The 13,612-nt window shown below is 42.4% G+C and overlaps 2 protein-coding genes and 1 non-coding gene across 4 annotated transcripts in view; 1 reads left to right on the forward strand and 2 right to left on the reverse strand.

Moving 5' to 3' along the window:
• The first annotated feature begins 1,360 nt into the window (after positions 1-1,360).
• LOC130189467 (galactose-specific lectin nattectin-like) lies at positions 1,361-4,830 on the forward strand. The gene is made up of 9 exons (XM_056408249.1): positions 1,361-1,402; positions 1,587-1,616; positions 1,710-1,754; positions 2,960-3,031; positions 3,311-3,343; positions 3,670-3,761; positions 3,966-4,091; positions 4,214-4,313; positions 4,602-4,830. The coding sequence occupies exons 4-9, from the start codon at positions 2,962-2,964 to the stop codon at positions 4,670-4,672; spliced, it is 492 nt and encodes a 163-aa protein (XP_056264224.1). The 5' UTR covers positions 1,361-1,402; positions 1,587-1,616; positions 1,710-1,754; positions 2,960-2,961; the 3' UTR covers positions 4,673-4,830.
• A 2,660-nt stretch (positions 4,831-7,490) lies between these two features.
• trnay-gua (transfer RNA tyrosine (anticodon GUA)) lies at positions 7,491-7,578 on the reverse strand. Its single transcript is given in 2 exon segments — positions 7,491-7,526; positions 7,542-7,578. It is a non-coding gene; the product is annotated as a tRNA-Tyr (tRNA).
• A 131-nt stretch (positions 7,579-7,709) lies between these two features.
• Positions 7,710-13,612, reverse strand: part of LOC130189459 (E3 ubiquitin-protein ligase DTX1-like) — a 36,758-nt gene continuing 30,855 nt past the window's right edge. For both annotated transcript variants that reach the window (XM_056408232.1, XM_056408231.1), the window contains exons 8-12: positions 12,745-12,911; positions 12,517-12,670; positions 11,618-11,707; positions 11,432-11,530; positions 7,710-10,521 (exon numbers count right to left, since the gene is read on the reverse strand). In XM_056408232.1, the coding sequence (XP_056264207.1) occupies positions 10,390-10,521; positions 11,432-11,530; positions 11,618-11,707; positions 12,517-12,670; positions 12,745-12,911 (642 nt within the window). In that variant the 3' untranslated portion in view covers positions 7,710-10,389. The remainder of the gene's footprint in view (positions 10,522-11,431; positions 11,531-11,617; positions 11,708-12,516; positions 12,671-12,744; positions 12,912-13,612) is intronic.

Raw genomic sequence — 13,612 nt, forward strand, 5'->3', positions numbered from 1 at the left:
AGAATATTGTTTCCTTGTCGGCGTCTTGTGTCCTTGATTTAGGCATTGATGTAAACGTAATGATAATTACAACCCTTCAACCCGTGAAGGGTTATTTGGGAGTTTTTCCTGATCCGATGTGAGGTTCTGGGACAAGGATGTCTTTATGTACAGATTGTAAAGCACTCTGAGACAAATTTGTAATTTGTGAATATGGGCTATACAAATAAACTGAATTGAAACAATTTAATAATTAACTGAAGACTTACAGGAACGCTAAACACACTTTGGACTTTCTTTATTCTCCTATGATTCTTTCGATGTGGACACAGCCACATGTGTAGCTCTTGGTCGGAAGGAAGGACTTGGCCTAAAGTGATGACCTTCATTCAAGACCTCAACATTATGAAGAAAAAGTTTGAATTCTGCAAAGCTAATTTAAATAACTGATCAATCACCATATTTATATCGTGCCTTTTCCATGCGTGAAGCATTCAAAAGGGAACCTAAAGGAAAAAGGAACGGGCAAATTGTGCTCAGTAATTGTACATGCTGTTTATATATATTTGTACATTTCCACTGTTGACCATATCTGCACTGCATTTGTGATTTTTAAATGAATGGTATACTGCTTCTTTGCACTCTCTGGTCAGATGTAAAACTACATTTCGTTGGCCCAATGCCTGTAGCCTACTCTGTGCAATTACAATAAAGTTTAATCAGAATCTGAATCTTAATTGTCTTGGTTGTGTCGCGGTGGAGCAAACACAATTCTTTGGGGAATACAAAGGTTTTTGGAACAGTGGCTGCAGCAATAAAATACCCATTTGGTCATTAAACTGACCAGCAGAAAGTACCATTGTTTCAAAGAAGATCTCCACAACCATCATACTACCATGTAAAATGTAACACTGGGAGAAGCCTTTTCTCCTGCATCGTGACAACCTCTACTTCTATTCTTACATACATTTTGCTCCACTACTGTAACTTAATTTCATGTCAAGTTTTTTGAAAGCATTTTCCTGATTATAAATTACAACAATAAACTTTTTACACGCTGTCAGGAAACAAAGATCAGAGTTCAGGTACATATCTTCCTGGAGACGGGGCTGAGTCACAGACAAACATCGATACTCTGGCTCGTTCTGCCCACGTGAACGTCACTCAGGAGTGTGTATAAAAAGAGCAGGTAGACCTCCTCCTCATCACTGCATCACTCAGCTGATACCTGAATAACATCGCCTCTCATTTAGCTGACAGGTAAGACACCTGCTGGGTTCCTCTTCCTTCAGTGGGGCTCGTGGTTCTGCTCTCCTCTGTGTATTTATTGTCCCTTCTGTCTCCTCCACTCAGGGCATTCCATTCTTCATCACCATGAAGACTCTCCTGGTCCTCTCGGTTCTCCTCTGTGCTTCATTTGCAGGTGACTTTCAACACAAACAAAGGACAATTTAGATGCACGCACATCATCCATGTGCTCATGAGTCAATCAGCAAGCATCTGTCACTGTGAACCCTGTAGTGAAGCTGTGTGTAGTGGGACCAGTGAGGGGCTGAGGTGTAACAAGGTCATTGCTATTACTGACAGTGTGGTGTTTTTCTCTGCAGCTCCGACTGAAGACAAAGCAACGGTTCCAGGTCAGTTTTGAAGGTCCTTACTTTAAGATTCACTCCGATAGATGAAGTTCCTACTGTCTGACTGAGACCACCACTGATGTGATTCATCCACAGAAGCAGCGGTGGAGGCTGTGAAGGAACAGATAGTCGCTCTACCTGGTTAGTGTCCTTTAAATCACTTGTTTTATTCAGCCTGCACTGTGACAGTGACCGACCAATTTGTCAACTAATATCCAGAGTTATGATGAACAAGTTCCACCAGTATGCTCGGATGTATAGATAGTTGGGTTTGAAGCCACTGTTTAGGACACATGTTAGCAGGTTCAGCAGCTTAAAGGACAGCGCGGAACCACAACAACTCATTTTGTGATGTTATTAAATTAAACTATTGTTTCTTACATGGACACATTATGTATAACTCTAACATGCTACATATGTACGTGCATTATGGTGTGTATGTCTTCTCCCCCTTTAAATTAAATAGCCTAAAATCATACTTAACTATAAAATACCCGGCACTAGGACCTTGGGGAGGCTGCTGCGCTGGCTTTCTCACTCTGCCAAGTAACGTCTCTCTCATTGACAGCCAGGATTACAGCCAAGGAGTTTAGTTCAAAGTAAATGATGCACAGAGTGAACGTGTAAGTCCAGGTAGTTACAGAATGTGGCTATCGGTAGTTGTTAACAATTGTTAGCTGCTTACATTTAGCTTTACTTGAGGCAAATGAAAGGAAACTTAGAAACTTTTTTTCAGTGAGCGAGAGTGTGAACTAGCAAATTCGAAATACAAGAAATAACTATCGACATCTCTCTATTCTTAGCATTAATATATATTATTATTACATTGTTTTCTATTGAATGGTATATTTGACACTGAACTAGTTCATTTTTATCTCAGTGATAGTGTCGAAATGAGCGTAACATATCACTATGACCCCCCAAAAATGTTTCTACCTCTCGAACACCTCTCGATACAGATTATCAATCCCCAGCTCCAACTGCAAAACAGAAGTTGATCGTGATAGTTTTTTTAGCCCAAACGTCTGGGACCATCTTCCCTAACCTTTCAGATCTACTGAGGCAGTTTTAAGCAGCTTCTACAAAGCCATCTTTAGAGGCAAGCCTTCTCATGGATCTCATCCCTGTTGTATTTCTGTCTCTCCCTGTTCTGTGCTTGATGTCGTCTTTTCGTTTTGGTCTGTCTTTCATTGTCCTGTGGTTTGTTAGAGAAATACATCTTTACTTACTTACTTACTTTCTAAGGATTTACACCCAACATTATTGACTTCTTGTAGTACCTTACTTACTGTCAAGTCAACAACTGTCGACTAAAAGGAGGCCTGATGGAGCTGTTGATGTTTCAGAGATGGAGGAGCACATGATCAATGCCGGGGAGGTGTCTGTGCCAGAACATTCAGTCCCTGTTCCCAGAAATGGTAATGAGAAAGGACACATGCCAATCTCCACAATATACGATGTGGCTGCTTAGAGTAAACAAAGCAGGGAAAGACACATTTGAATTATCACAGATATACTTTATCCAGCTGATGTTGTACAATAGAAACAAGTTCAATTAGATTACAGACATTTTAAACAATAAGAATACTCAACACATATATTGATACATTTTAAAACTGCAATATATGCATACATATCATATATAGTATATAGAAATATTACTAATCATTGTGTTGACTGTTTCTCTGTGTGTGCAGCACCTGTGTTGGAGGAGGGAGCAGAACATGAATGTAAGTGTCACAACGCTTTTCTTTACGTTCCTTCATTGGCAAAGGAACTCCAACTATCACAAATGTCATGTAGGAAGTAGGAGCATGACGTGCTTTGATGACTTTTGCAGTATTTTAGCAGCTCTTAGGTTATTAACTACAACCGGTCTAGTTTGGAATTCTGCAAATGATATCAGACACATACAGACAGACGTTGGTGTCATTAGCGCAGCTGTTCCTGGTGTAGGAGGGTGTATAAAGTGAGATCACAAAGGATCTACTATCAGTGTGTTTCAGTCAAACTGCTCTGTTGAAGGCAACATTCTCTTCTGTGTGTCTGTCTCTAGCTTATTTCAGCTCCTGTACAGGAGAATGGACCCGCCACGGCTATCACTGCTTCCTGTTCGTCCGTAAAGCCATGAGCTGGTACAGCGCTGAGGTACTGTCACTGTTACACTTCTGTGTTGTCGTTATGAGCATCTCAATTAGTTACCTGAGAGACCTTGTTCATTCAGTTCATTTTAGTGTTCCACTAGATGGTAATCAGTCGGTCACCGTCAGTCCGTGAAGAACAATTACATTCGGAGAATGAACAAGAAGAAATTAATGTGATCAACAATTTTGTGATTCTTCTGTCGGACAGGAGCTCTGCAACGGCCTGGGTGGCCACCTGGCCTCGGCCACCAACCCCTCAGAGTACAGCTTCCTCCAGCAGATGACAGAGACGAACGGTGAAGATGTCTCATGGCTGGGAGGCTTCAAACTGCAGGTCTGAATTCATAATGAGATACCTGGCAGTCGGTCCAGATCAAGCTCAGGATCTGGTCCAAAGGAGGTCTAGTGAAGAGACAAAGACAGCACTTCCTTACTCTCATGTTCTTTGTCTCTTAGGACAACTGGATGTGGATTGACCGTCAGGGTTTCTATTACCAAAACTGGTTCTCCCCGCCCAGCAGCAGCTGCTTCCCCTGTGTCAACTTAAGCGTCTTCCGTAAGTCCACCTGTTTGCTTTGACTTCAATAATTTAACTTGTCACTACTTTCACCTGTATTTCTATCTTGGTCTCATACATCTGGATATATTGATTATTATCTTGCTTAGGGGCCCCTGACTTGAACTTCAGGAGGGGCCTGGGGTGCAAATCAAAAACACACTTCTTTTTACAATTATTTTCATCTGACTGCTGATTTACTCTGTAGATCAAAACATATCAGTGATATTACTGTGAATATTATGGTGTATCATTTGTTCCTTAAAAATGTCTTTCTTATTTTTTCAGATGGCTGGGGAAACACTGACTGTAGAGTTGCTAACCGCTTCACCTGCTCCAAGAGCCCTTTTAGCTGTTAACCTATGTCCTAAACGTCTGAGGCCTTGGAACAGATCAGCCGGGGTTTTACTGTTTAACGTGTTTTATTGATTGTTGTTTTACTCAATAATTGATTCAAATTGTGTATTCTTCAAAGCGTCAATTGGCGAAGTGTTAAGTAACTTTGTCTGTTTGTCAATGTGACAGTTGATACTCTTCCATAATAATAAAGACTTGTGACAATGGGACAATGTGTGATCTTCCTTTAAGAGCTTTGTTGAAAACCACTCATTCCCCTCACAGTAACCTCAGTCAACACCCCGGGTTCAATGCACTTCAAATAGTGCCATGCATGCAGAACTAATTTGATCCATGGTCTTGGTGCTAAAAGAGGTATGATGAATCAAAGAAAACAAAAACGCTTCTTTGATATGCTACTAAGAGGAACTGGACAAATGAGTTTGATGCATTTCGACCTGTTCTTCCCCAGTGATGTAGCTCCCTCTTCTGGTCTGGGGTGGTATCGACAAGTGGAGTCAATGGGAATTGTCCTTAAAACCTGCATTTGCTACTGACCACTAGGGGATGACTCCTTTGGTTGTATAGAAGTCTATAGAAAATGACTACTTCTCTCTTGATTTATTCCCTCAGTAAACATTGTAAACATGAGTTTATGGTCTCAATCTCTCAAGTCTTCTTCAATACAGCATGATATTCAGATAGTAAATTATGGTCCATGTAAACCAAGATGGCGACGGACAAATAGCAGATCTCGAGGCTTCATAAAATCCATCCACAAACCAATTGGTGTCGTCACCATGACTAAGTCCACTTCTTCTAGCCGATGGTCGACATCCATGTGTATCCCCCCTAGTGACACTCCCTAGTTTGAATACCAACCTTAAGAGATGGTAATGATTGATCCAGGTATTAGGAAACCCTCAGTGTATTTATGTATAGTATATTCCAATATAATCTTTATATATAATAATCGAGGAATATCAAGCTAATTCTTCTTCAATTTGTAACCTAAAGAACCCTAAAGAACTTTAACATAGTTGGTTCTCACCTAAATGTGCAGTTAACCTTTAGATACTCTTGTTCTACTTCGGCATGAGGAACAACTCTAGCGTTGACAGAAATAATAAAATAATGCTCAACAAGCTCCATCGCAAAGGCATATAAAGTCTAACGTAAGAAAAACAAACTATCAATCCTTCATTGCCTTTTCACTCAGACAACTCATGGGATCTGATCGGTTAATTTGCTTCATATTGAATGACAAACGTGACATTTTGGAGTAAAAAGGCACATCAACTCTAGACTAAGCACATAATAACAATAATATTCAACAAGTGAATAACTTGATCACACATATATAATCGAGGTTGATACATTACTGTCAATTAACAATTTGTAGATATTGTGATAGCTGCATACAGACCACTTAATACAACAATATTGTGGTGTGCTCATAAAGGGATGTGGAGAGTATAGAGCACATTTTACGTCAGACTGTCTCTCCTGGAAGACATTTATCGTGTTGCAATTTGTTGTTCAATTCAATTCAATTCAGTTTATTTGTATAGCCCAATTTCACAAATTACAAATTTGTCTCGGAGTGCTTTACAATCTGTACACATAGACATCCCTGTCCCAAAACCTCACATCGGATCAGGAAAAACTCCCAAATAACCCTTCAGGGGGGAAAAAAGGGAAGAAACCTTCAGGAGAGCAACAGAGGAGGATCCCTCTCCAGGATGGACAAGTGCAATAGATGTAATGTGTACATATATATATCCAAATATCCAAGAAACACACAAGAGCATTCTGAACAAAAACACAACAGCAACAAGTGCAGATAAAATGGGGGGGACTATTGTTCCTTTAAAAAAGTTAAATCCAAACTGTTTAGTTTAGGTTTTTTTAAACAAATAAACAATGTTTTGGGGCAACGGCTGCAATAGATGATTGAACAACATTCGGTGGGTCAATGTAGGCGGTGTCTGTGTGATCAACATCTCAACCGGTCGAAATCAAAATTTAAATTCTAATCCAAAACTTGCTAAAACATATTTCTCAAAAACATTCCAAACTTACCTACCATCAGGAGGAGATGGGGAATCAATTGTTTGTTTATTATCAGCTGAGATATATTGTTTTAGAACTGATATCATTGCAGAACAGGTTTTTAGACTGTATCTAAGGTTTGGAATATTGTGTTTGCCATTGTGGGATGTTGTGTGTTAACATTCGTAAATAATACAAAAACAATCCATCATTTTGTTGGGAGGTATAGCTTGTCTGTTAAGAAAATGTAAGCATTATGGAAATGTGTTCACTGACTGCATATTGTTTGAAAACGACATGAAATGTGTGAATGGTACGGCCACAAAACACCGTTGCTGTGCTAATTGTGTTTAGAGTTTTGAAAATGTGACCACTGTTTGGACAAACGCTTGGTAGCGCCTGAAAAAAACTGTAGGAAACTTCACAACACGTTCCCCGCTACTTAAAACAAACGGGATCTATTAATTAGACGGAGGTTAAAACGGTTTCATTCTGAAACTACCTCAGGCAAAGCTGGAAGCCATTACGTCATTACGTCATACTTAAATTTAAACTTTTAGCCCGTATACCCTTGATTTTGGCGTCAGCGTACAAGAATAGCTTGGGATACAGGAACATCCTCCGGATTGGTTGTTCGTGCAAAAGATGGGAAAGCTCTCCACCGATTGGTCGGTAAAAGATAGAGGGTTTTTGAAACAGGGCCGCAATAATTATCGTTAGCTGTGAATACTGGAGAGCCATTTGAGTCGCAGAATTGTGGTTAAGTCGATGTGAAAAAAGATACAAGCCTCCTTCGAGCCGGATTTGAACCAGCGACCTAAGGATCTCCGCAGTAAGCCTCTACAGTCCTCCGCTCTACCAACTGAGCTATCGAAGGGCACATGTAAACTCGTAGAACTGCTGTATTCAACGATAGAAAATGAACGTGCTTTTTAAATTTATGGTGAAAATGATTTCACTTCATGGAACTCTTTCTATGACAACTAATAATCAGACAAACACAACGAGTACGTTTAATTTTTTCTTTATTCTGTTCTAGTATTACTTTTTCGTGCAGCAATTACTTCGCACTATGTACACGTTGCTGCTGCTGATGCTCTCCATGTCAGCGCCGAAGATCACCGCTTCCCACCCAGCCCCAAAACAAGGAGACAGTCACAGAAAGCTCTCGCCCAACAACGTGAGGGGGCGCTGTTGCCTTCAGAAGGCCCGATGACGGGTAGGAAACTAAAATAGTGAGGTGCTTGTCTCTAGCTGTTTGCATTGCATTGCTCTCATGGCCCCAGACACTGCACACCTGATCAACAAATTGTAATCAATCAGTCTGCTCTGGCATCCAAGCTAATCATGTATCACTTGTAACCCCACAATTACAAAAATAATTCTCAATTCAACCAGGCAAGTGAAATACTACACATTAAAATCAGACTGATCAGACAACAGGTTTTTTTCCAAAGCCTGTGTGCAGTGTTTGGACCAACAATGCAATACAACTGTAACAATTTGTGATTTTATTGCTGAACAATGTTTACAATAATAATTGTGATCATTCCACTTGCACTTGAGCCATTCTGCTGCTGAAAGAGGGACGGGCAAGGAAAAGGTCGACATGTCCGTCGAAGCGTCTGCTGCGAAACCTTGCAGGGTCACAGATGTTGGACAGAAGCAGGACACATGATATGTGAAACATACAAGTATTCTTAACCTCAGAAGAGCAAGCGTACAGTATACGGGGTTGGACTTTTACAATTCATTACACTTCACACTCAAATAAAAGTCAACTGTCAAGAAAAGATGACACAAATCTGTACACAATGAGGAGAAAAAAGACATCATATTTAACAATTCTGTCTTTGTAAACCAATCTGAACAGGGGAATAATTACTACATAAACAAATAAAAAAGGCAGTTCACTAACAAAACATATAATAATAAAGAAGGTGGGAGTACTATTATCAATCATCATCTGAGCTAAAGGATGACGTAATTCACCCATGGAGTACCAAAATAATACCCTTAAACTGGGAGCATGTTGGTAGTATACACAGTAGTCTCTGTGTCACACACACACACACACACACACCGACACACACGCATCTTGTAACAACGTGACCAGGGTTTATCTACTGAACCAAATCAAAAACTGGGCAGTGCGTTATCAGGAGGGCTGGAGAAAAGAGGCGTTGAGTTGTACCGATGCTGCTACTGATCATCTCCACCTGAGGTCAGCGGCTCACCTGTGGTTTATCCTTTACAACAGTGCTTTTCCCGGAAGGTCCACTAGTGATGTGGTTTGGGGACATTTCAAGTCAAAATTAGAGAAAAAAAGACCTCCAAAGGAGGGGACTTAAATGTACAATATGTACTTAAAACGAGACTTTAAGATGCGACCTTTAATAGAGGCCTGCTTCATAGTGTTCCTCTACTGGGAGCTGTATGTCGTACTCATGACTAACGTCAAAGTGTCCTTGACAGGTTGACATGTAGATATAAACTGTCTCTAAAGATGAGCTCTGCTTCAGTCCCAACTCTTGTCCTCTCGCTCCTCCCCAGCCCTCCAACCCTCTGCCCAATCTGAGGGGGCTTTCTGGCACTGAGACCAGCCCTCCGGTTCATTCGGCTACACTCGGGAACACCGGCGGAATGCTCATTGTTGTCGGGTCTCAATTCCCCTCCTCACCACAGCATTTAAATCAACTGGACCACGTGAACCGCCGAAAAGGAACACAAATAAAGATATGAAAGTAAATACCGGTACCTGTGTAATTCTGGTTAACTTGTACCACAGTGGCTCAATAGTAAGACTCCATGTCGGCCCAAATGACCAGGCCTCAGTTTGGTCTTTTGTCATTTCATACACCATCATAAACATACAGAGCCCACGCAATAAAAAAACTCATTCGGTCAAGACCAGGAGGTAAAGTATGGAATGACGTTAAATGAAGACTATAGTAACAATGATTTAAAAAAAGTAACACAGGTGGATAACTCAAATGGTGTAGTTCATCAGTACCACCACAGGGGGGAGCCGCCGCCCGAGACGTCCGCCACAAACCAGCAGCGGGTTTGAACAAAGCAAGCACATAGTCCCTCATCTTTCCCTCCGCCACTCATGGTTCCATTGTGTTGTTACGACACACACCTGTAAAGTACCACAAGTAGTTTGACTCTACTCCTACGCTACGTACACCATCTTTATCTCTTCCTGCTCCGTTCCCTCCTCCTGTCCCCTCCCCCACCGCTCCTCCGTCTGTCTCTCTTTGTCCTTTCACCCCCAGTTTACATTGAACTGCTCTGACATCTGCCATCCTTCTCCTGGTTCCTCTCCCCCTCAGGAAAGTGAACTTGTTTTTGTCCTGAACATTAGTACCGATTCACCCTCACATTTAAGTACCTTCTGTCTCGAAGCTAAACCCATGAGTTATATATATTGCTGCTTCCTCACACTCCCTTCCACTTCTGCTCATGTGCTTGCTTGAAAAAGGTTTGGACAGGCGACCCAGCAGTGACTCAGTCCACATCGTGAGAAGTGGTTTCCTCTGCAAAACTAATGGATGTGTTCTGTATGCCGAGGCGTCCCCCTGCACCCTTGTTAAGTGCTGGCAGAGAGAGTCTGTTCCAGTCCAGGACCTCCTCCTTCTCCTCTTATTTTTATAGTCTCTCCTCCTCCTCCTGATCGCGTGTCCTTTCACTTCTCCATCAGTCCGTCCTCCTCGGTGATGCCCTGAGCCCGGAGCTCTTCCAGGACGTTGTCCAGGTGTCCGGGGTCGGGGAAGCCGTGGCCCGTCAGGTTGGAGCCAAACTCTGTCTTGTGGTGGACCTTGAAGAGAGGGGAAGAAAACGTTTCCCTTTGATTCATTGACGACAAACCTGCCGTGCATCGATCCTGAAGTACAGCCCGTCAGTGGTGCTCTCGGCCCACTTGGGAGGAAGGAACATGTTTGTGTCCCACCGCCCCAACAACGTTGTAGCAAAAAGGTACATGCTGAATTTTTATTGAAACAACAACTTTTTGTGACTCCTCCATATGTGCTCTTTCAAATAATAGAATAGAGAAAATTGCATTCACTTCCAACTAAACCAGATTGCTACCTCAGAGAAAAAATGAATACAATGTGCAATCACTTTGTTAGAACAATGCAAAAAAAAAGTTATATCTGTGCAAAAAAGAACAAACATTTGGCAAAAAAAGTGGTTATTGGGCCTGCAATTAACCTGGTTTGCACTGAATATATTTTCAAGATAATAACAATAACGTGCAGCTTGTCAAGAACCTAAACAAAAAAAGTTCAAATATTTGGCAATAAAGAGTTGTACTACATATCTTTTCAAAACAACAATAACGTGCAACATGTGCAAAAAAGAAATCAGATATGTGTGAGCTATCAAGTGTTATTAGTGGTTGCAATACCTGCTTTCAATCCTGTTTATTCTGTATAGCCCAATATCACAAATTACAAATTAGCCTCAGAGGGTTTAGTGGCTTTTCCACCACGTCTTTTTAAAACAGGCTCAATGTTGAGCTTTCGTTTTGAAGGGCAGAAGCAGAACAATCGATCTGATGGAGTAGGAAGTGGAATCGTAACTGTTGCGCATGCGTAAGTGTAACATAACGTAAACATTTACACTAAAGGCATTTCACCATGTATTTATTAATGACGTAGTTAATTTGGCACTTCCACATGAGAGACAGTTTGACAAATACTGATGTAATGTTCTTGTGTGTGTACCTCGTTCCAGATGACGGTGTCAGACTCTCCAGTCGTGCTCGAAGTCCCGACGGAGAAGGTCAACCTGCGGTCCCAGGCGATCAGGAGCAGTCTCAGTACCTGAGGACAGGGAGGGTCAGGCCTCGCTGTTCGGATGTGTCTGAACTAACGATGGGTCTCCTCGGCTGATGGGGGGACTGGGTTTACCTTGCGTCCTTTCTCGCTGTCCGGGAGGTAGCAGTGTCGGGGGAAGCCTCGGGCGGTGAAGGGCTTTCCTGGGTTGGGATGCTCTGGTCCCTGGAAGGAGAAGGTTGGTATTAGGAGGCAACACGAGTGACAAACACCAAACACAGCACCCACAGCGCTCATGAAGATGAAGATTCCACGACAGCCAGAGCTCTGCTTACTTTTTGCTCCCAGCTCCTTTTCTATGTTGCCCTGTCACTGCAGATGGAGACCGCACTGTGGGAACTCCACCTTTTAGTGTTTGCTCATGAGCTTGGAACCTCGACAGAGCCCAAGTTTAGCCCAAGTAGCAGGTCCGAGATACTATCCAATACTTTTGTGAACGGAGACAGAAACATAGCCTTTCTAATCAGCAACAAACTGAAGTAGGCTGCTTGGTGTCGGCTTAAAGGGACAGTGTTTAAATATTCATGTTTACATTCTCCAATTCATGTGAAGAGACCTGTACCTGTAGAGATCTTTTCTCGTCTTCAGACCACTCTATACTCTTTAACGCTACATGCCATCATTCACCCATTCATACACTGTTGGGAGGGGCTAAGCTTCCACTTGCCCATCAGGAGTAGCTACTATTCACACATTGATACACCGTAGGCACAGATACGGGAGCAATTTGGGGTTAAGTGTCTTTCCCAAGGACACGACAACATGGGCCGGCGAAGCTGGGGATCGGACCGCCGATCCTCTGACTGAAGGACAACCCTGCTCACCACTGAGCCAGTCGCCCGTAAACGGCCTCCGTGACGTCGGTCAGAATAAGGCCTCATCTACAACATCCAGGTGGAGGATGCTGTGTGCACAACCCATATGGTATTCACGATGTACTCTAACTGGGAACAGCAGGAGCTGGTGTCGAGTACCTGAAGGCCCGGCGGTATGTTGTAGATGATGCGTATGGTTTTGCAGTCGGGGTGCCCCGGTAGAGAGTGGGGGATCACGTGGTACTCCATCTTCCCTGCCGGTTGGTTGCCTGTCTTCACGCCGTAGATGGTTTTACAGGTGGGACACTGAAGACTGCAAAGAGGAAGGTGATGAGCTCAAGACAGCGGAGACACGATGAAGAGCGGCGGTCTCCGTCTCTGACTCACCTGCCGTCCTTGTTGCCGTTGTTGTACATGGCCACCAGACACTGGAAATGGTACTGGTGTCCACACTGTGCTAGTCGGCCAACTGACTCCGCCCGAGACATAGGCCCCACCCCCGGACCCTTGTATCCAGATGGACCCCCCAGTGGCTCCATACAGATGGTACAGTCCTGGGAAAGAAGAGGAAAACGCTCATTCTGGATGATGCCTCATGGGAGTTTGCCCCATAATAACACATACCTGCAAACTCATGAGGGGTAAAAAAGGTGACAGAGGGTCATCTGTTCTGACTAAGTCAGTGTTCGGGCCCTTTAATAATAGTAATAACAAATATACATTTTCATTATAATATGGTTAAAGTCATTCATGAACCAACTTCCTTTTTTTGGGCCTTGCATGCTCTGCTGAGCCATGACTGTTCCTTGAGTGTTCTGCCTCTACCTGGTTGTCACGATTATGATCCGATACCTGCCATAAATATCATGATACTCGATACCAGAATTCGATACAATACCATAAAAACAATATGGTGCCATAAATACGAGACTGGTATATTTATCTATAATAGTAATAAATAAAACATCTGAATGGATCACTTTTTAACAACTTTTTCAACACTTAACAAATGACAGTAATATGAGTATTAATACAGCCAGATATGAATGAAACTACATGGTTCCATCATAGCATTGATTATACACTATGAGGCCGTTAGTCTCTGACCAGATGATCCACAGTTCATCAGGATGAGCAGCTGGAGAGTTACACAACTTTACAGACTGAAACATTTCACTTCTGGCATCTTTTTATTTTTAAGCCGAAGTCGGTCTCTAAAGCTCCGCCTCTTCTCTCGCTGTGAGCTGCGCAGCGC

The sequence above is a fragment of the Pseudoliparis swirei genome, chromosome 24 (assembly GCF_029220125.1).
Source record: "Pseudoliparis swirei isolate HS2019 ecotype Mariana Trench chromosome 24, NWPU_hadal_v1, whole genome shotgun sequence".
Taxonomy (NCBI): Eukaryota; Metazoa; Chordata; class Actinopteri; order Perciformes; family Liparidae; genus Pseudoliparis; species Pseudoliparis swirei.

What these genes read in the sequence shown, in the direction of transcription:
- LOC130189467 (XM_056408249.1), top strand. Translation starts at nt 2,962, where the DNA reads ATGGAGGAGCACATGATCAATGCCGGGGAGGTGTCTGTGCCAGAACAT. An exon ending in GGAGGGAGCAGAACATGAAT is followed by an intron (nt 3,344 to 3,669) that starts GTAAGTGTCACA and finishes GTCTGTCTCTAG; the next exon opens with CTTATTTCAGCTCCTGTACA. An exon ending in TGTCAACTTAAGCGTCTTCC is followed by an intron (nt 4,314 to 4,601) that starts GTAAGTCCACCT and finishes TTATTTTTTCAG; the next exon opens with ATGGCTGGGGAAACACTGAC.